The sequence below is a fragment of the Notamacropus eugenii genome, chromosome 5 (assembly GCF_028372415.1).
Source record: "Notamacropus eugenii isolate mMacEug1 chromosome 5, mMacEug1.pri_v2, whole genome shotgun sequence".
Classification (NCBI taxonomy): domain Eukaryota; kingdom Metazoa; phylum Chordata; class Mammalia; order Diprotodontia; family Macropodidae; genus Notamacropus; species Notamacropus eugenii.
Genome location: NC_092876.1, coordinates 32,319,466 through 32,344,023, shown reverse-complemented (window position 1 = coordinate 32,344,023; position 24,558 = coordinate 32,319,466). Strand labels below are relative to the sequence as shown.

The 24,558-nt window shown below is 50.9% G+C and overlaps 1 protein-coding gene and 1 long non-coding RNA gene across 3 annotated transcripts; one reads left to right on the top strand and one right to left on the bottom strand.

Annotated features, from left to right (window-relative positions):
- Positions 1–1,173: 1,173 nt before the first annotated feature.
- Positions 1,174–10,664, bottom strand: LOC140503958 (uncharacterized). 2 transcript variants are annotated; one of them, XR_011966921.1, is made up of 7 exons: positions 10,516–10,664; positions 8,998–9,118; positions 7,805–8,793; positions 7,615–7,715; positions 7,032–7,193; positions 5,003–5,223; positions 1,174–4,502 (listed from the first exon to the last, which is right to left on the bottom strand). It is a non-coding gene; the product is annotated as an uncharacterized lncRNA (long non-coding RNA). The 2 variants fall into 2 exon arrangements; XR_011966922.1 differs by having other exon boundaries at positions 5,003–5,147.
- Positions 2,412–19,356, top strand: FCGBP (Fc gamma binding protein). Its single transcript, XM_072608396.1, has 19 exons — positions 2,412–2,464; positions 4,785–5,134; positions 5,665–6,235; positions 6,592–7,196; positions 7,590–8,157; positions 8,553–9,145; positions 9,376–9,955; positions 10,254–10,453; positions 10,657–10,798; positions 11,112–11,440; positions 12,159–12,732; positions 12,933–13,540; positions 14,544–15,111; positions 15,400–15,971; positions 16,455–17,034; positions 17,387–17,586; positions 17,678–18,055; positions 18,756–19,027; positions 19,181–19,356. The coding sequence occupies exons 2-19, from the start codon at positions 4,790–4,792 to the stop codon at positions 19,188–19,190; spliced, it is 7,695 nt and encodes a 2,564-aa protein (XP_072464497.1). The 5' UTR covers positions 2,412–2,464; positions 4,785–4,789; the 3' UTR covers positions 19,191–19,356.
- Positions 19,357–24,558: the final 5,202 nt, after the last annotated feature.

Here is a 24,558-nt window from a genome sequence, read left to right as displayed (position 1 = left end):
TTCCTAGGTATTTACTTTACTTCATTTTCCTCATTGACTTTGGGTCCTAGTCAACTCTGGTCCTTTATCAGTAGCTGATGGAGACCCACCCCAGGGTGTGGGAAGGGAGCAGCCCTCAGAGGCCAGGACTCCTCAGGGAGCAAGAAGTCAAGATGCCTACTTCAGCTAGTGTGTAATAAGTGGGAAGGAGCCCCTGGGGCTGCAGCTGCTAGGGTGTTGTCCAGTATTGCCATACCTTACCAGCTGGTCTTTAGCCAGAAACAAATCCATCAAGGGACCCCTCCCTTAGGAGACCCCTCCCCAGTGTCCAGACAAGTCCTCTCAGGACCCCAACCTGCTTGGCAGCCCCTTCCTACCAACCTCTTTCCTGTTCCCAGGATGTTGGAGCAGGTCAGAGAGCACAGGAAGAAGAAAGAGGAGGTTTTAGAACAGGCAAGACAAGTTCTGTTGGTCACAGATGGATGGGGTGGGCCCAAAATCCCCTCCTGGGAGCAGTTTAAACAAGAGAGATCCAGGAACCAGGAACTAGCTGCCCTAATCTCTACCTGTACCCCAACCGAGGGCAGACCTGTCCATCAGAGGGTCTGAGGACCTGGGAAAAATCCACAGATGGGAGCTATACTAGAATTATGGGGTGGGTGTAGGGGTGGGGTACAGACAGAAACAGACAGAAAGAGAGGGAGGGACACAGAGACAGAGAGAGATGTATGTGCTTGGGGAGAAGATGGGGATACAGGCTATGCAAAAGAGGACCAACATCTGGAAAACTATAATCCCCCAGGGATTTAGTTTCCAAGAGCCTCAGAGAGGTTGACTTTCCCAGAGTCACCCCTCTAACCCAACTGAGGTCAGGGGCCAAATGTGAACCCAGGTCTTCCTGACTCGAAGTCCAGCATCTTCTAGGATTAGCCACAAGGTCAAAAGGGACCAGTTCCAGGTATGTTCTTTGGTTCACCAGCCTCTCCAAGGATGCTGGCAGGTCAGGTGGAGGATGAAGGGTGCCCAGCCCTCTTGCTGGGGGATACTCGGGTCTTCCTATCACTTAGGTCAGAGCACATGCTTACTCCCTAAGTGCACCAGGCAACACTTCTTTCCCTATATAGACCCCTGGTGCAGTCTGAGTAAGAAGCTTAATCCAAAGGAAGGAATTCGACCCAATTTAATTCAGTTCAGTTCAGTTCAGCTCTAATCAAAAAGTGTTTGTGAACAACTCTGTGCTGGGCACTGGGCTAGGAGGTGGGAACACAAGACAAACATTAAGCAGCTGGTACCCTCAGGGAGCTTCAATTCTGCTGGAGGGAAACGATAAGTAAATGCAGACAAAATCAATGCCAGGTAATTTTAGGTGTGAAAGGCAACTGGAGAAATGAAAAGAGACTTCTTCTCAATGACTTTGGAGCTGAATTTTGAAGGGACCTCAAGTTTCAAAGAAATAGAGGTGAAGAGAAAGGAGAGGAGGGGAGGGGAGAGGTCCCAAAGCAGAACCCAGGTTGAGGACCTGGTAAAGTGCCAGGACCCGGATATAAGATGTTGGTATTGTTGCTGGCAGAAGGCAAAGAAAGCTTGTGTTTGGGGAAATGGGAATAGGGCCAGCAGGTAAATAAGGCCCATCACCCACCTTCAGTTTTCCTCCCTCCTCAGCCCAGGACCCACCCAACTCCCATCTGGCATCCTGTTCTCTGGGCATCCCATCCTCTATTTCCCAGCTGTCTACCTCAGACTTAGATTCTTAGTTTCCCTACCGTCTTAAGTAGCTGAGGTAGCTCCCCTACCTCCTCAGTTCCAATTCCCTCTACCCCATCTTTCCTAGGACCAAGGTGTGTGACTTGTGCCCTCCCTCCAGTCTTTAGCAGACTCCCTCCCTCCAAACTCTTCCTCATTCTCATCTTTCCCAAGACAACCCCTCCTCACCCTCCTGCCCTAGCCCTCAGCTCCTGCCTTGGATTTCACCCCCATCCCACGATTTTTACTCACCACACCCCACCTCCTGGCTCTGCCCCATCACTGACCTAGCATCCTCCTCCAGGAAATTGGCACTATCTCTGGGCCAGCTGCCCCAAGGTGTGGTCACTGAGCTCTATTATAAAACTCAATCGATGGAGTTGCTATGAAGCTCCTGGGATCTGAAGGTGAGATTGTCTTGTGCCACACTGGACTCCTGCCTCCTCAGGGACGCAGACATTCCATTCTCCAGTTCTTCCCCTCCCTCTGGGGTCAAAGCATTTATTCCTTGGCCCTGCTGGTGACCTTGGGCCAGCACTCCCATTGTCCAGTTCTGCCTCCATCTCTCCCACCCCAGAAGTTGACTTTTGAGGGCACATAGATCTGTAGAAAGAGAGGGTTCTCCTTCAGTGCCCCTCATGGAAAGCATTATGTATGTTGAAGTGACTTTCATTCTCCCTTACAGAAATGGGTGCCCAGGGGAGCTGGTGGGCGCTCTGGGCTGGAGTCAGCTTCTTGCTGGGTGAGTATAAGCTGGACTCTTGCAATCAGTCTATTTTTCCCTGCAACTCCCCCTCCTCTCATTCTTCCCATAGCTGCTGGCTGTCTATCCTCCATTACTGTCTGTCTAGAGGCTGAGCTGAATTCTTTCAAGGTGGCCTCGCTGAGAGACACCTTTCCCGTTTCTCTCCCTTGCTTTTTCTCATGGAATACTCCTCTGCCTACACCCATGATAAAGGCCCATGCCTGGTCTCTGCAGATGGAAGTGTTCTCCTAGTAATGTCCTGGGGAAAACTGAGGTACCATGGATGAATTTCCACTCAATTTAATTAGCATTTAGTAATCACAGGATAAGAAGAGAGTATTCCAGATATGGGGGACCTGTACAGAGATACAGACCAAACCAGGAATGTGTGACCTGACACAGGAAGGCTGGAGTCGGGTGTGATGAGCTGGAAAGGACAAAGAGGTGAAGTTTTACTGTACTCTAGAGGCAGCAGGTAGCCCCCATGTAGAGGAGGAGGGTCCTGAGGAGAACTGACCTTTAGAAATCTCCATTTTGCGGCTGTCCTGGGTGAGGAGGGGTCTGGGAAGCTAGAGACTGAAGTCTATTGAATGTTCTTGGGGAGAGGTGAAAAGAAGCTGGTCTGGGCTGGTGGGGGTGTAGAGGGAGATAGGGAAGAGATTGTGGAGGTAACATGAATGAGACCAGGAAATTGATTAGAAAGGGAGGGAGAGTGAAGACATTAGGGGAGTCTGAGATTGGGAACCTGCACGTCTGAGAGGATACCAGCGCCCTCCAAGGAATAGAAAAATCAGGAGGAAGTCTAAGTATGGGGGAATACTAGAGGTCAGTTTGGACTAGGATGAGTTTAAGATGCCTACTGAACTTCCAAGCGGAAATTCCAGCAGGTACCAGTATAGGAAGAGAGAGGCAGACCACATAGATAGACTTGGGAATCATCTGTATGTTTACATACACACATGTGCATATACATGTATGGGTGAACCCACATATATGTATGTCTGTGTGTATGCGCTGTGCATAATATATTTATATGCATGTATATGTGAATACACACATATATATTTAGATATCTATATATGCACCTTGTATGTAATAAATTTATTCACAGGCATGTATGAACACACATATACATATTTGTGTATTGCACAATATACAACATATTTGTATACATGTATGTATGACCACACATGTATATGTATATACTACGTGTGGTATATTTAGATAATATATGAATGCAATATACACGTTTCTATACTATATGCATATGATGTATGTGCATGTATGAACATACATGTTTAGATGCTTATATATGCAGGCTGTGTGTAATAATACATGTGAGTGTAAGCATGTACATGTACATATGCTTATATGCTTGTATATGTGGGATGGTACAACCTAACACCTACCTCCAAGAACAAGAACTTTCCACACCACTACCCATACTTGGTCTGGCCATGGAATCTGAACAAAACAGAATGGAGATGTCTCTGCCAGCATTCTTGTGGCTGTGTAAGTGAGCTCCATAGATGTTCAACAAGTAATGAACATTATATCAAGGTTTAAGGTTTATTATAGAGCTCTGCTATTAGAATCTATACTCTATGTGACTTATAATGTGAGTCAACAGTGAGATGTGGCAGCCAGGAAGGTTGGGCTGCATTGACAGGATAGACTGTGGGACTGAACTGAGTAAGATCACAATTAAATGGGGTGAATGTAAAGTCTAAGAAAATCCCTCATGAGAGGGTGAGGATCTGGTGATTTTCTGAGTTTTCCGAGAAAGAGTTGAGAGTTTAAGTGAACCACAAGCGCAGCATGAATCACTAGTGAGATACAGCAGCCAGGAAGAAGTCAACAAGGCAAGCAAAACTTCCAAGGATGAGGAGACACTTCTCAGAGCAGGTGTCTGTTATGTGGTCAGTCCTGGGTGCCATACTTTTAGAAGGACCTTGATGATTCTGGAGAGTGTGCAGGCAATCAGGGTGGGGAAGGGCCTCTGGTCCATGGCGTATAAGAACTGACCGAAGGTCCCCTAAACCGGACAATAAGCTTCATAGCAGGGATTGTTTCTGTGATTTCCAGATCACAGAACTGATTTCCATTTTCTCCTTTCCCAACTGTTTGTTGCCTCAATCCCCAGCTGCCCTCTCTAATCTTGCCCTTCCCATTTCTTCCCCAGCCTCTTTTCCTCCATCCCCCCTTCTCAAATTCTTCCCTCTGCCCCACTCCCCTTGAGATCTCTTCCCCGCCCAGGGCCACCTCTCTGCCTCTCCCCCACTCTCAATTATCATTCTTTTCTCCTCTCTCTTCCCAGTCCCCATGCCCACCACAGAGGCATTGTGCTCTGGGGTCAAGTGTGGATCCCAGGAGCGCTGTCAGATGGTGAAGGGGAAAGCTGTGTGCTTGGCTGCCTCAACAGCCACGTGCTGGGCCCAGGGGGACCCACACTACACCACCTTTGATGGCCGTCACTATGACTTCATGGGCACATGCACGTACTCCATGTCCGAGCTGTGTGACTTTGATGCAAACCTGCCTGCCTTCAGTGTTGAGGCCAAGAACGAACATCGCAACAGCAAGAAGGTGTCCTATGTGGGCCGGGTGACTGTCAGTGCCTACAGTCAGGTGGTCTCCTTGGTTCGAGGGGAGCAGGGCTTTGCCCGGGTAAGCTGAGCACCTGGGGATGGGGGTGGGAAGGGCTGGTCAGGGCCTGTGCCAGGCATCCCATCCATGGCCTCCTCCTTGAATCCAACCTTCAGATGATACAAGGGAAGAGAGAGAAAAGCAATATACTAAGGTCTCAGATTTAGAGTAGGAGAGTATTCCAAAGGTCACATAGCCAAACTCTGATTTTGCAGAAAAAGAAACTGAGGTGAGAAAAGATAAAGCAATTGGCTCAAGATCCCACAAGGTCCTCTGGTTCCAAAGTCTTCTCACTTCTCCACACACACCCTATATGCCCCTGGTCTGAGGGGGAAGACATGATCCCCTTCCCTAGCCAGGAAAATGATCCCCTCTTTGGAGGAAGCCCCTTGTCATCTTTGCCCTCACTATATGAACAGGAGCTCATAATTCCTGAGAGGACCCAGTTTCAAGGAAAGGAGAAGAGTTACCCTGGGGGACTTTCTGGAGAAGGGGAGCATGGGATGTTGGGGGCATCCATGGAGCTGACCAGACCCTGCTTCCCTTTGCAGATCAACAACCAGAAGTCTCGGCTGCCAGTGTCTCTGGAAGACGGGAAATTGAGGGTGTTCCAGAGTGGGTTCCAGGGTGTCATAGAGATGGACTTTGGGCTCCGTGTCACCTACAACTGGGACAGCCAGCTGAGTCTGACCTTGCCATCCCGCTTCCAGAATGGGGTCTGCGGTCTCTGCGGGAACTACAACGGGGATCCCTCGGACGACTTCCTCACCCCATATGGGAATCAAGCCTCCGATGCCGTGGAGTTTGGCGAGAGCTGGAAACTGGATGATGGTGACCAGTTTTGCTCCAACGACTGCCAAGGAGGCTGCCCGAACTGCACCCCAGGGCAGACCCAGAACTATCAGGGTGACCGGGTCTGTGGGATACTGAGCTTAGCAGAAGGTCCCTTTGCCCTCTGCCATGACATCTTGGACCCCCAGGCCTTCTTAACTGACTGTGTTTATGACCTGTGTGCCACCGGTGGTGACCGGCCCAGCCTCTGCCGTGCCCTGGATTCCTATGCCACAGCCTGCAGGGAGCAGGGGGTCTCCATTGGGGATTGGAGGACGCCTGCTGGCTGTCGTGAGTGTCTACCATGGGGGAGCAGAAAAGAGGGTAGTGGAGGGGCTGGTGGGCAGCAGAAGACAGGGAAGAGCCCTGGGGGCAGGATAGTAAATGACATTCTCCTGCCTGTCTGTCTGGGCCCCAGCCTGGTTCTACATTCCCTAGGGTCAAGCTCCCTAGGAGCATACCAAGATACCATGTCCTGGCTCAGAAAGCTAATAGAAGAGCCTTACCCTGACCCCAGCTCCAATTTGAGGGGAGGGGGAGGGAAGGGAACAGAAATCCAGTAAGCACCCACTATGTGCCAGTGGGTTATCCCACTTGATGGCCCCTGAGATAGCTGTGCTGATAACCTCCCTGCCCTCTCTTGGCAGCAATGACCTGTCCTGCCAATAGCGTCTACTCTGCCTGTGGCAACGCCTGTCCGACCTCCTGTTTTGAGGATTCAGACCCCTCTGATTGCAATTCCCGGCCATGTGTGGAGGGCTGTGTGTGCAACCAGGGTTTTGTACTGAGTGGGGATTCCTGCGTGCCCAAATCGAGCTGTGGTTGTCAGTACCAGGGCCGTGTGCTGGCACCTGGGGACAAGGTCTGGGGAGACAATCTGTGCCAGCAGCAGTGTGTGTGCAATGGGAAGACACAGCAGGTGCAGTGCCAGGACACGGGAGGCTGTCCTACGGGGGAGCGCTGCCGGGTCCAGAACGGGCTCCAAGGTTGTTACCCAGAGAGCTATGGGACGTGCCAGGCCTCGGGGGACCCCCATTACACCAGCTTTGATGGGCACCGCTTTGACTTCATGGGCACTTGTGTCTACCTGCTGACGGGATCTTGTGGCCAGGATGCGTCCCTGCCTGCCTTCAAGGTCCTGGTAGAGAATGAGCACAGAGGTAGCCAGGTGGTGTCCTACACCAGGGCTGTGCGAGTACAAGCCCTAGGGGTGGAGGTCGCTGTCCGAAGGGAGCATCCCGGCAGGGTCCTGGTGAGTGGAGGGCTTTGAGGAGGGAGGGAAGAAGGGAGGGACAGCCTCCATCTACACAAGATGAGCCCCCCCATGACCTTAGGTGATTGTGAAGAGGGAACTCTGGCTGGGTGGGGGTGTTTGGACTTGGGGCACTCTTGACTTGAGTTTGGGTCTGGGCTGTGTAGTTTGCTCAAAAGTTTGACATGCTCAGGGTGGAGCTTGTAGGTTCATTCATTCAAAAAGTATCTTTCACAGGCCACGCACAGGCTAGATGATGGAGATACCCCCCCCCAAAAAAAGCCAGGTCCCCTTGCCTCAGGGAACTTAAATTGAATTAGAGGCCAGGAAAAAGATGGGCCATGATTCTGACCTCAGTGGTCCTATCTGTCTTCCCCCTTCCCCTGCATCTAGGTAGATGGAGTGCTACAGTACCTACCCTACCAAGCGGCTGATGGCCAAGTCCAGGTTTTCCAGAGTGGACATAATGCTGTGATCCGGACTGACTTTGGCCTGACTGTCTCCTATGACTGGAACGCCCTGGTAAAAGTCCAGGTTCCAGTTAGCTATGCCAACGCTCTCTGCGGTCTCTGTGGGAATTTCAACAAGGATCCAAAGGATGACTTTACCCTGCGGGATGGGACCCTTGCTAACAATGCTTTGGCCTTTGGGCAAAACTGGCAGGAGGGGACTCTCCCTGGCTGTGGGGCTGTTACTCCAGGAGAGTGCCCGAAGCTGGATGACCTGCTGACCCAGCAGTCCCAGAGCAAGAAGGAGTGCGGGCTCCTGAAGGATCCAGAGGGGCCCTTCCGGGACTGCCACGCCAAAGTGAACCCTGATGGCTTCTTCCAGGACTGTGTGTATGACAGGTGCCTGCTGCCTGGCCAGCCTGATGTGGGCTGTGATAACCTGGCTGCCTATGTAGCTGCCTGCCACGCCGCTGGGGCCACTGTCCACTCCTGGAGGAGTGACCAATTCTGCCGTGAGTAAATAACTCTAGGGAGGGAGCCCTGGTGAGAGAAAAAGAAAGGACAGAGATGAGTGGGAACCCATAGGGTAAAAGGAAGAGTGCTAGCTCTGATGATCTGGGCTCAAAACCTGTCTCTGATCTTCATACTGTACAACACTGGCCATGTCACTATAACTTCCCAGGCCTCAGTGTCTTTCTTTGTAAAATGAGGAGTTTGGCAGGAAGGAGGGTTCTTGATTCTATGACCCCGGTTCTGTGAGGAAGAAATTTTCACCACCATCTACAGAGAGACAAAAGCTAAGCATCTAAGGCACAAGATCTTAAATGAGGGGATCCAGGCTCCCAAACCCAGAGACAGAGGGGAGTGAGAGACTCGGACCTGGTATGACCCTTCTTTCTTCCCCTAGCTCTGACCTGCCCTGCGCACAGTCACTATGAGGAGTGCTCCCGAGGCTGCCCAGCATCCTGCAATGATGTCTCCGTCCCTGGGGGTTGTGGCTCAGAATGCCAGGAGGGTTGTGTGTGTGATGAGGGGTTTGCTCTCAGCGGCGATAACTGCATCCCGCTCTCCCAGTGTGGGTGTCTGTTCCAGGGTGCGTACTACGTCATGGGCCAGTCCTTCTACCCTGGTCCTGGCTGTGACTCCCTCTGCCAATGCAAGGAGGGAGGCATCGTCAGCTGCTCACCCTCCACCTGTGGAACTCATGAAGACTGTAAGGTGGCCAATGGTGTCCTCGGCTGTGTGGTTGTGGGCTCAGCCACTTGCTCAGCATCTGGGGACCCCCACTACACCACCTTTGACGGGAAGAAGTTCGATTACATGGGTACCTGTGTCTACACCCTGGTCCGCACCTGTGGTTCTCAGACTGACTTAGAAGACTTTGAAGTCTTGGTGGAGAATGTGGCCTGGGGCAATGGGGCTGTCAGCGTCACCCGGGCAGTGACTGTCATTGTGGCTGGTGTCACCTTGAAGCTAGAGCAAAATCAATGGAAGGTCAAGGTGAGGCAGAGTTCATAGTTCCCAAAGAGGGGAGGGCAGAGGGCTGGGTGCCTTGGGTTGGGGCTAGGGAGGCAAGACATCTCTATTCATGGTTGACACCACCCTATCATGACCCAAGACCTGCCTCTGCCATTGGGTATCTACCTTTCTTTGGGGCAGTAATGTAGGATGTAGGATGAGAGTCCTGTATTCTGCAGTGGACTCTAAGGACCCCTTTTCCCTCACCCCAGGTAGATGGCGTGGCCCTGAACTTCCCTGTGGTCCTTCTCAGTGGCCGTGTCCGAGCCTACCGGAATGGAATGGACGCTGTGATTGAGACTGACTTTGGTCTGAGGGTGGCCTATGACCTGGTCTACTACGTCCGTGTCACTGTCCCCGGAAATTACCACAGCCAGCTCTGTGGCCTGTGTGGGAACTACAATGGGAAGCCCGAGGATGACTTCCAGAATCCTAATGGCGAGCTGGTCACTAACCCCGGAGCCTTTGGAGACTCCTGGGAGGCAGTTGTGCCGGGTTCCCCCTGCCTCCCTGTCTGTAACCCTGATTGCCCTGATAGTCCCAAGTGCAAGCCCGAGCTGGCCGAGACCTATGAGCAGGAGCGCTACTGTGGTTTCATCACCAGCGCCCAGGGGCCCCTGGCCGCATGCCATGCCCTGGTCGGTCCCAGCAGCTACTTTGAAAACTGTGTCTTTGACCTCTGCCTAGGCGGGGGCAGTAATGACATCCTGTGTGACAACATTCACGCCTATGTGTCAGCCTGTCAAGCTGCGGGTGGCACTGTCCAGCCTTGGAGGAGTGATAAGTTCTGTCGTGAGTGATCTAGGGCAGGGAGGGAGGATGAGTAGAGTGGGGAAGCCAGGAAGAAGGCCGAGGGACAAAGGCAGAGGCTGAAGGTCAAAGGTGGAGAACTGAGGGAGAGAAAGAAGGGATGGCTAAGCTACAGAAAGGGAGACTGAGGCACAAAGGTGGGAGAGCTGAGAGATGTGAGCAAGCAGAGAGAAGTGAGGGAGAGGCCGTATTCCTGTTTCTTCATTCCTTGGTCCCTTGGGGGGTGCAAGGGCCTAAGAACCAGAGGCAGACTCTGATGTGTCTCCTTCTCTGTCCCCAGCTTTGAAATGTCCTCCCAACAGTCACTATGAGCTGTGTGCGGACACATGCTCCCTGGGCTGTGCGGCTCTGAGTGCACCCCCCAATTGTCCCAGCACCTGCTCGGAAGGCTGCCAATGTGATGTGGGCTTCGTCTCAGATGGCCAGGCTTGCATACCTGTCCAAGACTGTGGCTGCTACGTGAATGGCAGATACTATGAGGTATGACCCACAGCTGCTCTTGAACTCACATACCTCCTGGTTCAGCCAGCCCCTAGACTTACCTCTGGCTCCCCAAACAGCGGCTTCTCCATGTCCTTCTCCCTCCTCCAACAGAGCTGCCTCTGAGCTGAAAGAGCCCAGGCAGGAACAGCTGTGACTTCCCCAGGGTAGATATGAAATCCTCTTTCTCTCATCTTCCACAGCCCAACCAGTCTGTGCTACTCAACAACTGTACCCAAGAGTGCACGTGCCATCCTGGGCAAGGTCTGCTCTGTCAGCAGCACAAGTGTAGTACTGGCCAGGTGTGTGAGCCCTCAGGAGGCCTCCTGAGCTGTGTCACCAAAGGTGAGCAGCCTCTATCTGGAGGGAGAGAAGGAGAGAGTGAAGGAGACCCCAAATTCACCAGGCTCCCAGGAAGGTCAGGGGGATGGATGGAGGGGCTTAGTGAGGGCTAGAGTCTGGACCCTGCAACTTGAGGGGCAGAGAGGGACTCTCAGACATTAGGGGTTATGCTGAGGGCTGGACACTGGGGTTCCGGGGGTAGTGGGACCTGAGTAGCTAAAGGGAATGGAAACTTGGGGGTTCTGGAGGAAGGGCCAGAGGGTTTGGAGGGGACTGCCTGGGTCTCTGTTCTCCTCAATCTCCTTTGTGCCCCCAGATCCATGCCAAGGAGTGACCTGCCTGGAAAAGGAGACATGCCAAGTTCAGAACGGCCATGGTGTCTGTGTCCCTAACTACCAGGCCACCTGCTGGCTGTGGGGTGACCCCCACTATCACTCCTTTGATGGTCGAGAATTTGACTTCATGGGCACCTGTACCTACGTTCTGGCAGCCCTGTGTGGGGGACCCTCTAGCCTCCCCGCCTTTACCGTCACCACCAAGAATGAGAACAGGGGAAACCCTTCTGTTTCCTACGTGCGTCAGGTCACTGTTTCTGTCTACGGTACCAACATCTCCATCCACAAAAATGAGATTGGCCAAGTGCGGGTGAGTTCCTGGCAGAGGGAAAGACTCTCCCAGCCCTGCAGGCTCTCTGAGCTGGGGGCAAGGCAGGGCAGGTCAGAGCAGTAGTTAGAGAGACCTCCAGTGTTGATGTACACAATCAGTGGAATAGGCTCAGGGATTCAGAGACTTCATGCCCAGTCATAGTAGATAGAGGGCTGGACTTGTGAGTTAAGACCTGTGTTCACTTCGGGTTCAGAGTAGCCGTGTCACCATGGGTGGATCATAAGGCCTTTCTGAGCCTCAGTTTCCCCCATCTGTAAAATGAGGATAATGCTACCTGTGCCTCATGGGATTGTTAAGTAGTTCAAATCAGAATCCTCTAGAAATTTCAGCCATTATTAATAGGATTATGGTAGACCCAGGGACCCTGTGCACAGAAGCTATATGTGGATTTCTCTTATGCTTTTATCTGAGTGGGGCGCCAGGCCCAAAGTGGAGGAAGTACATGGAGTCATAAGGTCATAGGTTTAAAGCTGGAAGAGACCTTAGAAATCATTGAATGCAGCTCCCTCATTCTACAGAGACTGAAAAGGTAGAATTTGAATCCAAGCCTTCCTGAATCAAATCCAGCAGTCTCTCTCTCTCTCCAAGCATGGCTTTCCTTGGGATAGGGAGTGAGGGGACAGGAAGCTCTGGACTTGGCTAGGAAGCCTGCTGCCCAGCCTGATGTCTCCTCCCTGCTCTGCCCACTGCCCCTCAGGTGAATGGTGTGCTGACCACTCTTCCAGTGAATCTAGCTGGCGGGCGACTCTTTGTGTCCCAAGGCCCAGGCATAGCTGTGCTGAACACTGACTTTGGCCTTCGTGTCACCTATGACTGGAACTGGAGAGTAGAGGTGACCCTGCCCAGCAGCTTCCATGGGGCTGTGTGTGGGCTGTGCGGAAACTTTGATGGCAACCCTGCCAATGACATGGCCTTTCCCAATGGGACCCTGGCATCCTCCATTCCCAGCTGGGGCGGCAGCTGGCGGGTTCCTGAGTGGGACCCTTTCTGCTGGGATGAATGCAAAGGGAACTGCCCGATCTGTGAGGAGGAGAAAAAGGAGCAGTACCAGAGTCCCAACTTCTGTGGGCCCCTGGCCCCTGGAGCCAAGGGCCCCTTCTCTGCCTGTCACGCCCACATCAAGCCCGATAACTTCTTCACTGGCTGTGTTTTGGATGTCTGCCTCGGGGGCGGCTCTCAGGACACCCTCTGCAAAGCCCTGGCTTCTTATGCTGCTGCTTGCCAGGCTGCTGGCATCACCATTGGAGACTGGAGGACCGAAGCCAAATGCCGTGAGTGTGAGAGGGAGACACTACCATCCGGGGCCCAAGCAGCCAGCCCCCCGGACCTCTTTCTGTAGGACCAAGTCACTCTACTTTATGCCTGCCTCTCCAGTTCCTACCTTCTGCCCCTCTATCTCTCTTGTCTCTGTGTCCCTCTATCTCTCTGCCCAGACCCCCCCATCAACCCTATTTCTGTGTCTCTCTTACAGCATACCCCTGTGGGGCAAATAGCCACTATGAGCTGTGTGGTCCAGCCTGTCCATCTAGCTGCCCAGGTCCAACTCCTGCCCCACCCTGCTCTGGAAACTGCACTGAAGGATGCCAGTGTGATGACGGCTTCATCCTGAGTGGCAGTGCCTGTGTGGCCCAAAAGGATGGCTGTGGGTGCTGGGCAAATGGTACCTATCATGAGGCCGGGGCTGAGTTCTGGGCCGATGCCAGCTGCTCATCCCTGTGCCACTGTGACCCTAAGCAAGGCCAGCTGCTCTGCTCCCCAGCGAACTGTGGACCAGGAAAGGAGTGCGCCCTCCTGCCCACAGGCGTCCATGGCTGCCGCCCCCTCAGCAGTGCCATATGCCAGGCTTCTGGTGACCCCCATTATATGACCCTGGATGGAAGGTTCTTTGATTTCCAAGGCTCCTGTGAGTATCTCCTGAGCGGGACCTGCACTGACGCCAAGCCCGGAATAGAGACCTTCTATGTCAATGTGGCCAACTCCCACCGTGGGAACCAGGCTGTCACATACACTCGGGATGTCACAATGCATGTCTATGATCACACCTTTGCTCTCAGCAGCTCCTTCCCCCGCAAGCTGAAGGTCAGTGATATTCAGAGCTCACCAACCTGGGTACCACAGTAACCCATATCTCTTATGTCCCTTCAACCAACATCTGTGCTAGGCACCATACCAAGCCCTGCGAACCCAAATATAGAGACTTAAATAAAAAAAACCAACAAAGCAGACCATCCCTGACCTCAAAGCACTCACATTCACACACAAGGGATTTTTTGGGGGGTATTTCAATTTCATTGCTGTAAAAACTCTCTTAAAACAGCTTAGCAGTTAGTTTGTCTTGGAATTAGTTTCCAAGGACACTGAGGAGTGAATCCACCTGCCCACAGTTAGCTAGCAGCAGCTACACTTGAACCTAGGTCTACCAGCCTTGGGGGTACAACCTGTAAATACATGGCAATCTGATGAGGGGAAAGAAGTGACTCAGCCAGAGAAGGGGTGAAGATCATGGAAGCTTTGTGGAGAAGGTGCCTCTTGAGCTGAGTCTTGAAGGAAGAGGAGGATTCTAAGAAATGATGGATAAGGGATGCATCCCAAGAAAGGAACCCAGCTTGTGTAAATAGAAGGCAGATGATGGAACACTTAGAAGCCAGTTTGATTGGACTAAAGATGCTGGGGAGGAGAGAAAAGTGGCAGGAGGGTGGAGAGGTGAGACAGACAGGGCCTTGAATGCCAAGCTAAGGGTGCTAGAGGTTAGCATGGTCAGACCTGGGCTTCAGGATCACTCCTGACTCATACACAGTGCCCACCCTGCTGAATCTCACTTACTAGCTGCGCTGACCTTTTTTCTTCCTTCAGCTCACACCCACCCTCCCACCCTGACCCCAAACTGACCCCCTCCCCAGAGTGGATCTCCAAGTTGCCACACTTCACTCCAAACACTGACGAGTCACGCTCACCTCCCCTCACCCCCCCTGAATGCCCAACACTTTACATTCTCCACTGACCAGTCCTACTGACTGCCCCCATGGATCTCCACTATCAGCATTAGGGTGACCGCCATTTTCAATTCTCACCTTTCCCCTAGGTGGATGATAAACTGGTGGCCCTGCCTTTCCAGCTGGATACGCGTCTCCAGGCATATCTCAGTGGCTCAGACGTGGTGATAGAAACTGCCTTTGGCCTGACTCTGACCTTTGATGGGGATAGCTTGGTCCGGCTGCAGGTCCCCTCCCCATATGCTGGCACTTTGTGTGGGCTCTGTGGGGACTATGATGGGGACCCTAAAAATGACCTCACACCCAAGGGTGGCCAGCCAGGCAGTGACCCCGTGGCCTTTGGCAACAGCTGGAAAGTAGGAGGCGGTAAGGACTGTGGCGTGTGTTCTTCCAGTGAATGCCCAGATACCTGCAGTGAGCAGGAACAGAATAAGTTTGGAGGCCCTGAGGCATGCGGAGTGATTTCGGCCACTGATGGACCCTTGGCCTCTTGCCATGACCTTGTGGATCCCACCCCTTACTTCAAAAACTGCTTGCTGGACACCTGCCAGGCCCAGGGCCATCCCAGCGGCCTGTGTCCTGCCTTGGCCACGTATGTGGCTGCCTGCCAGGCTGCTGGAGCCCAGCTGGATGAGTGGAGACGACCAGACTTCTGCTGTAAGAGCCCCCTCCTGCCACCCACCTGAGTCTTTGGGCACTCCCCCAGCCCACCCCTCTTTTCTTACACTGACATTCTCGTCTGACCCTGATTCCTCTGACCCTCCTGCATGCCCCCCACCTCAAATCCCCTGCTCTTTTCCCTTTTCTGCATGTCACCCCTGACCCCCATCTCTGCCCCTCCTACTGATGCCCCTTCCCCTCCTCCTCCCCCTCTTCCCTCTCCCCTTCTTTCCTGCCCTCCCTCTTATCCCTCCCCCTCCTCTAACTGATTTCTTTCTCCCCCAGCCTTTTCCTGCCCTTCCAACAGTCACTACCAGCTCTGTGGTGACTCATGCCCCATCAGCTGCCCACAGCTCTCAGCTCCTCAAGGCTGCATCTCGGCTTGTCGTGAGGGCTGTGTGTGCGATGCTGGCTTCGTCCTCAGCGGGGACACCTGCGTGCCTCTTGGCCAGTGTGGCTGCCTCCACGAGGGTCACTATTACCCCCTGGGGGAGACATTCTTCCCCGAGAATGACTGTAAGCGGCGCTGTGAGTGTGGCCCTGGTGGCGTGGTCACCTGCCATAACAGCTCTCCCTGTGGTCCTTATGAGGAGTGCCGCTTGGAGGCTGGTGTCCAGGCTTGCTATCCCACGGGCTGTGGCCGCTGCCTCCTGTCCAGCAGCATTCACTATGTGACCTTTGATGGCCGGGTCTTTGATTTCTACGGTTCCTGCTCCTATGTGCTTGCCCAGGTGTGCCAGCCACTGCCTGGTTACGAGAATTTTACCATCGTCCTGCAGAAGGATGCCAGTGGAAACCTAGAACGCCTGCTGGTGACCGTGGGTGACCAGACTGTGGGCCTGGGCCGAGGCCAGAAGGTGAGAGGCCCACATGGCCAGCAGAGGGGAAGCTTGGGGAGACGAGGTCTTCCTTCCTGTAGAGAGAATGGAACCCAAGACACAAGGGATCTATGAACACTCGGAAAGAACAGGTGGACAGCAATGGGCTGAAAAGATACTACTAGCTGTCCAAAACAATAGAAAAAACACTGACCCAGGAGTCATGAGCCCTGGGTTCAAATCCTGTGTTGCCTGTGGGCCTGCTAAGCCTATAATGTAGGTGACCCACAGGAGGAGAGGAGACTAGATCCTTCTCTGTTCTAAAACTTTCACTTTGACCCCAGAGACCATCATTTTACAGATGAGGAAACGGAGGCCAAGAGATGGGTCCCTGGGTAAAAAAGCAGCAGCTCAGTAAATAGCAGACCCTCAGCACAGAAGTTTGCCCAGACAGGATTAGGTGGGAGGTGCTCCTGAGAAGAGCAGAGCTGAAAGGTCCCTATGGGTAATCTACGTCTGCAGATCACTGTGGATGGGGTGCTGGTGGCGCTGCCTGTGACTGCTGGTTCAATGACACTGACGCCTGAGGGCCAGAATGTGATCCTGAAGACAACGAAGGGGCTGCGACTCCTTTTCGATGGCGATGCCCACGTGCTGCTCTCCGTGCCCGGTCCTTACCATGGTCACCTCTGTGGGCTCTGTGGGAACTTCAATGGCAACTGGAATGATGACTTCCTCCTTCCAGGGGGCACTGTGACCTCAGATGTAGATGCCTTCGGGGCCATGTGGCGTGCGCCAGGCTACCCTGAGGACCGAACCTGTGGGGAAGGGGCAGAAGCAGGTTGCTGCCCCGTGTGTTTTGCTGAGCAGACAGCTCCCTATGAGAATCTTCAGGCTTGCGGACGTCTCCGAGACCCCCAGGGCCCCTTTGCAGCTTGTCATGCAGTTCTGAACCCCTCAGAATATTTCCGCCAGTGTGTGTATGACATGTGTGCCAGCAAAGGTGACACCCAGTCCTTGTGCCGCAGCCTGGGCACCTACACTGCAGACTGCCAGGCTGCTGGGGTCACTCTGAAGTCTTGGAGAAGTACCAGCTTCTGTCGTGAGTAACCATGGTCAAGGATCTGGAGCAAGGGGGAGGAGAGTATGGATGCCAGGCAGGCCCTTGGTGAGGTGGGGGTACCCAAAGAAATAGCTCTTCTCTCTCTGGTGGTGAAAATGATGAGTAATCAGGCGGAATGTTCTTATGAGATGTAAAGAAAGCTTCACAAGTACGATGTGGGAAGGCAAAGCTAGATATCAGTGTGTCCGAAAATGCTCCAGGGGTTTCAGTGGACCACAAACTCAGCATTAGTCAACAGTGCAATGGGGCAGGCCAAAAATACTTCCTGGGGTCCCATTGCCACATGGTGCCCTTGAGGGGCCTCCCTCATCCTCATGTTTCTCTCTTTCAGCACTCTGCTGCCCAGCTCACAGTCACTATTCAATCTGCATTCATGGGTGTGAGGCCTCCTGCTCTGGGCTCTCTGGCCTAGGGAGCTGCACTGCCCGCTGCTTTGAGGGCTGTGTTTGTGACCAAGGTTTCCTGCTGTCCCAGGGGGTCTGTGTGCCTATCCAGAACTGCGGCTGTGTTCACCAGGGCAGCTACCTCCCGGTAAGGGTCCCGGGGAGGGGCACCTGGGAAGCATGCCCCCCCCCAGGGGTCCTTAATGGTTAATCTAAGCTCCTTGTCCATCCACCCACAGAGCAACTCGTCCTTAGTGTCTGCCGACTGCTCTCAACGATGCACCTGCGCCCTAGGAGGTAAACTGAGCTGCCAGGCCATGAGTTGCCCCACAGACAGCGTGTGCCGCGTCCAGGAAGGATCTAGGGGCTGCAAGGGCCCTGCGGGCATCTGCTCTCTCTCCATCAAACTCAGCACCTTTGATGGGCTGGAGCTCCCAGCTGACTCTCCGGGTATCTATGAGCTGACAGCCCTCTACTCCAAGGCCTCCCCAAAGGATTTCCATTTCCGTGTGTTGGCTGACCTCCAACCTTGCCTCAAGGACTCCAAGTCTGTGAAGAGGGTGCATGTCTTCTTCCAAGACAATATGGTCACTCTGACACCAGCCGGCCCAGTGTGGGTGAGGTCACTGCTCCTGTGTCCTAGGTCTTTCTCTGTTCCTTTTCCCTGTGTTCCTTCTTTCCTCATGTCTCACCTACCTCTCTGTCTCTCAGAGGATCTAGCCTCACACATCTCCTTCTTTTTATCTCTAGATCTGTCCTTTTTCACTGTCTCCATCCCTATCTCTATATAACAGCAGCTAGCCTTTATTTAGTCTGTTTGCAGATGATCATCTCATTTGATCCCCACAGCAACCCTGTGAGGTAGGTGTTATTACACCCATTTTACAGAGGAGAAAACTGAGGCAGGTAAAGGTTAAGTGACTTGCCCAGGCTCACGTAGTTAAGAAGTCTGAGGAAGGATTAGAACTCAGGTCTTCCTGACTCTAGGCCCAGGGCACTACCTAGCTGCCTATATGTCATCTACCTGGGCCTTGGTTTCCTCAACTGTAAAATAAGGGGGGGTTTGGATTAAATAGTTCCTAAGATCTCTTCCAGCTATAGGTATATAGTTTTGTCTTTTTAAACAACTGTCCTGTGCCTCTGTCAGTGCCTCCATGTCTCTATACACTAGCATCTATCCCTCCACCTCTGTTCCCGTGTCTCTGTTTATCAGACTGTCTCCATTTCTCTGGTTCCCTGATTCTCTCAGTCTGTTGCCCTGTGTGTCTCTGTCCCAGTTTCTCACCCCCTCTCTTTTCTCTTCTCTCTGGCCCTCAGCTGAATGGACAACAGATGACCCTCCCAATCAAGGTGCCCCAGTCTGTGTCTGTGCATAAATCTGACGATGGGTCCCTCCAAGTGAGTCAAGAGGGAGGGGTGCACGTACGGCTCAGCCTGGCTGGGGAGCTGAATGTGATGGTCGATGAGACCCATGCTGGAAAGCTGGGGGGCGCCTGCGGAAACTTTGATGGAGATCAGGCCAATGACATGAAGGACTCCAAGGGGAACGCGGTCCTGGAGGATTGGGAAGCCAAGGACTTCTCCCCATGGTGAGGAGTTTAGATGCTGGGGTCCCTGGGGACCGAAGGCTTGACACCAAGGTCTCTGAGGGGAGCAGGGATTGAAGGTCCTGGGGAAGCCAAAAAATGGAACTCAGCTTTGCTTAGGTGACTAAGGTGATTGAGCATGTGTCTTTCTTCCAGTTCTACCTAATTCATGGACCTCCCTGCATCATGATGGAGCACATCAGCATCCACTGGACATTATCACCTCCTAAGATGGTGGCTGAGGTAGGAGGTTGGGACAACGAGCTCCCTTCTCCCAATTAGAGAGCATTTCTGAGAGATGTTAATAAATCTCTAAAAACAGTCTGGAACAAGTCCATGTGTCAACGTGTGTTTCCTCTACCCTAAGGCACTGAACAAGTTTAGAGGGAGCACATCTGTCCCATGGCAACTTTCTTCTTTGCACCCCATCTCATGCACCGTGAGATGGTCCCTGGTTCCCACCAGAGTTAGGGGAATTCCAGGGGGAGAAACTATGTCAGCAAACTCCCAAAGGACACCTCATCCTATGGCCTGTTTGCCCTTCTGGGGTCTGCTCTTTCATCCACCTGCCTTGGAGGAAAGAGAGAGACTCTGGGAAAATGAACCATGTCCACTTCTGCGTCACCTCTCCCTCACTGATCTGCCCCAGGAGCTGTGATTCCTAATTACAACTCACCATTGGGCCTCCATAGCAGAAAGGTTCCATGACCACCCCCATATTATGGATAGATAAGATATACTCATACATTGTTGGTAGAGCTGTGATTTTGTTCAACCAGTCAGTCAACAAGCATTTAGCACTTCCAGTACCAGGAACTGTGCTAAGTGTCAGAGGATATACAGAAGAGCAAAAACAGTTTCTGTTGACATCCTAGTGCAACAGACAACAGGCAAATAACTACATATGTACAAGATACATACAGGATAAACTGGAGTTAATCTCAGAGGGAAGGCATTAACATTAAGGAGGATTGAGAAAGGTTTCTTGTAGATTGGCTTTTAACTGGAACCTGAAGCAAGTAAGGGAAGACAGGAAATGGAGATGTGGGGTGAGACAACTCCAGGCATGAGGTACAGATAAGGAAAATGCCTGGAGTCTGAAGATGGAGTGTCTTCTTTGAGGAATGGGAAGAAAGCTAGTGTCAGTGAACCTCAGAATACAGTTTGTGGAGGAGGAGAGTGAAAAGACTGGAGCAGTAATGGACTAGGATATGCAGGATTTACAAAGCTAAACCTAAGAGTTTACATTGGGTCCTGGAAGCAATAGGGACCCCCTGCTGTTTACTGAGTAGGGGCGTTCATAGTCAAATTTATACTTTGATAGCTGAGTGGAAATCATTCTGGAAAACAGTGGTAAGATGGGGACTACCTTGTCTATGCCCTGGAAAGGACAGATAATCAGTAATAATAATAGAGTTTATAGGTTCACAAAGCACTTTTACATATGCTAGCTCATCTGGCATTTATTAGCTATGTACTTAATGCCAAGAAGTATGCCAGTGTTATTGCAGAAAACTCAGTGGTTCTTAAATATCGCAGAGACATCCTCCATTGCCCTTAAAGGAAAAATTGTTGTATTCCTAAAACAATCTACACAAATAATTTTTAGCTCATGTTTGACTAAAATAAAAATGGGACATTCAACTTAAAATTCATTCAAAAGGTAACCGATTAATTGTTCCTGAGTTATTTTAATTTTTAAGTTGGAGATGTTTCAGAAAACCAAGTCATTGAGAAATATAACAGATACTACAGCCCTTCTAAAACTATACACAAAGATTATTTAACTTCATATTCACACGATTCATGTGGAAATGCAGCAAGCAGCTAGAAGGCCCATGTCACCTGACCCCATGCCAACTGGCTAATGGCCACAGCAGTAGATTACTCCCACATGGAAATTTGTCCAACAGGCACCAACACCAATTTGACCTTGTTTGTGCACACACTGTATTATATAATCACAGGGCTGCATGCCATCCCTGCCAGACTGAGCAAATTCACCAGGATTGATCTCAATTTTTGTTGACATTGGTTTGAACTTTTTTCCATTAAAAAAAGTGGATGTTTTTTATGTGAGAATTGAAGTAAAAAATATTCAATAATGTTGACCACCACTTTGTGCTTTGTGTCTGGCTCCCTTTCTGACCCTGGACTGGGAAGACCCTGAAATTTGGAAAACTGTGCTTTATGGGGAATAAGAGAAGGTAGGAAAAGGATGTAAATGAGACTGAAGTTATGTGCTTGGACTGTTTAATTTTTTGAAATCTAGTTCAGAGGTGAAATTTTCTTATGTCCCAAAGTCTAACATTCTGGTTTTAGAAAAACACTGTCAGATTTATTCACCACCTTTGGTCATCTCCCAGAGGACCTCTGCTCCCAACCAGTGTTTCCTGCCTGGGGACACAGCACCTCCAAGCCTTTTTCTCCCCAAAGAGCCTAATTTGCAGAGACTCAAGGCAATTCACTCATTCACAAACTTCATGTCTCCATGTTCTTTCCTCACCAAGTTTCTTCCCACCACTCAAATCTGCTTAGTTATGACTCAGACTTTTGTCTGGGGTAAACTCAGTTCTGGATCTATTTAGGGAAATTCATGTAGCTGGGGGTGTCATGTGTGGCTCACAGGAAGGGAAGAATAGACATGTCTCATGTCTCTTCCCCTCAGCCTTCTCCAAGAGAGACTTGGTATTTTGCAAGAGACTGGAGCCAGAGGCTGACCATTCTGCTCTGCTAAGAGAGAGGGGAATACTGGGCTAGAATTCTCTCTCTCTGCTCCCTTAAGTGTTATTAGTCTAGCCAGAGTTATTTAAGCTGCTCAACTTATTTCACCTAAAGCCCCCATTAAACAAAATTACTCAGTGCCCCCCTGGAAATCTACCCTTTAATGGTATTTTTGAAATTTGTATAATTTCAAAATAATATAATTTTTAAGTGACACATTTTAAATTTAATAATTTGTTGTAAATTTGTGGGGTTTTTCCTGCATTGCAATTTTGATGATGCAATATTGCTTCATGTAACCGTATAGTATCATATTGTAAACAAGTCATTACATACACATATTCCTGCCAATGCATGCTGGACTTCCAGACAATGGGCGACATACTCACCTGCCAACACTTGCTTGTTAAGACCTGTCAGTGGACTTGACCACTGATTGGTTGTAACTTGCATTTTGTGTGTTTATTTGTAAACTATAACTAACTCTGTTACACAACAGATAAAACATGTATGAACAGTTTTTCAAAATTTTCTTCTCTTCTTTCTTATGCTTTCACCACCCCCTTATTTTTATTCAATACCCCCCAATTGCACCTGAGGCTACTAACACACCTCCCCAATCATTCCCGTGCCCCCCAGGAGGCAGTATTGCCCACTTTGGGAACCTATAGGGCCTTCGGAGATGCAATTTTTAAGGTCAAGTTAAACTTCTAATCTCTATGAGTTAATAGGGAAAGTCCAAGCTTTACAGCCAATGCTTGACCCCCTTCCCACCAAACACCAAGTCCACAATGAACATTCACATTACAAATAGCAAAGACATTCATTTTTCCAAGTTGATAGTAAAATAGAAATCAGAGAATAAAGACTGAAGATGCTTTGCTGGGAACAAGGTAACTCAGCTCAACCAGTAGAGAACCCCAGAGATCACCCAAGAGGAAAAATTTCTTTAAGCCTCTAGTATAGAAAACTGTGGATAGCGATATAATGAAAACTGACAGCTCCTTGAATGCTGGTTTCTTCCCAGTCTTTCTCTCCCTTCAGCTACTTTAGGAGAAGTTAGAATGATCAATCTTCTTTCTCAGAGGTAGAAGCCAGAACCCAGAGACTGAAGATCAGACCTCTCTTCTTTCTTGGGTTCACCAGTTCCACTCTGCCCCCCACATAAGTACAGAACATTAATTTTTCACCAATGAGGAGAGCGTTTCATACCAACAGGCTTTGGAGCTCAGGCTATATTCATAAAATGTAAAAAATCCATAATTCTTTCACATTACTCTCCAACGCAATGACCAAGCACAATTCTAGAGAACCGATGATGAAGCAGGTTACCTACCTCCTGACAGAGGTGATGGATTCAAGATGCACAATGAGATACAGTATACATTTTTCAACACAGCCAATGTGGAGATTTGTTTTGCTTGACTATGCACATTTGTTACAAGAATTTTTTCTTCTTTTTAATTTGGTGGGGAGGCATTAAGGAGTAAAAATTAAAATATATTTTCTAAAAGATTCTATATTATTTAGCTCAGATGACCCCAAGCAGGATCAAATCCTGGCAATTTTTCACTAAGGTCCTGAACCTCTGTCTGTATTTATATATATATATGGTATACAGATATAGCATGCCAGTTTTTACAGCTCCCCAAACACATATCATAAAGCACATTGTCCAGACCCGTATTTGTTGTCATTGCTGTGAAGTCTTTGTAACTCCTTTTGGGGGGATGTCTTCTTGGCAAAGATCCTGGAGGGGTCTGCCATTTCCTTCTCCAGCTCATTTAACAGATGAGGAAACTGAGGCAAACAGGGAGAAGTGACTTGCCCAGGGTCACCCAGCTTAGAAGTGTCTGAGGCCGGATTTGAACTTACAAAGATCAGTGTTGCTGATTCCAAATCCATATGGTGCTCCATATAGAAGTTTAATTTTTGCCTCCTAAAAACTAAATTTTTAATTTTCCTCCATTTTTTCTATGTTCAAGAAACTAGATGATTACAGTCCATAGAATAACTCAGAAGGGGGGGAGTGAAAGCGGAACCATAGAAATGGATTATTTTTTAATATGCTGAACAAGATCTCCTTTCATCCCCTACATCGGTGGTGCTCAAAAAGACTCCTCAAGATTGCCCAGGACCCCTTAGGTCAGGGGGATCCATGAGGCCAAAACCATGTTTTATACCCAGAGGCTATCTGCCTGTTCAAAAACCTGCCCCTTTTCCAACTAGGTATCTGGGTAAATACACCTCATATACTTCCACCAGAATGAAATAGCTAGACAGACTGAAGCTGACAGATCCAGAAATACCGCAAATATGTCACCATACACTTTCTTTTGACATCAAGCTTTTCCCCGGACCCCTCCCACCTGACGCCAGGGGCCTGCCCCTCCCCCCACCTTTCAGCTTCCTTCGCCGCGCGGCCCCTCCCCCTCAGGTGGGAGCTCCCGGAGGGCAGGGCCGGCCTCCGTTCCGGCTCCTCAGCGCCTGGTGCCCAGGAGGATCGTGGAATAACGTGTGTTTCTCACCAAACTTTGAGGAGCGCCGCCCTGCTGGAACCAGAGGAGGAAGAACAGAGACAGGTAGCGAGAGAAACCGCCGCCTCGCGGCCTCCCCAGGCACTGCGGCAGGAGGCCGCCGCCACCTTCACGAGGCCACGAGTCACTTCCGGACCCATTCTCGACGTCTCCTAGGAGACAAAAGCATCTGTTCAAAACTACACTTCCCGACAGGGCACCCCGGCCTCCTGGCGCCCTCGTGACGTCATGACGCCCTACGTGGCCCTCCCCGCCTTCTCGATCCCGGAAATG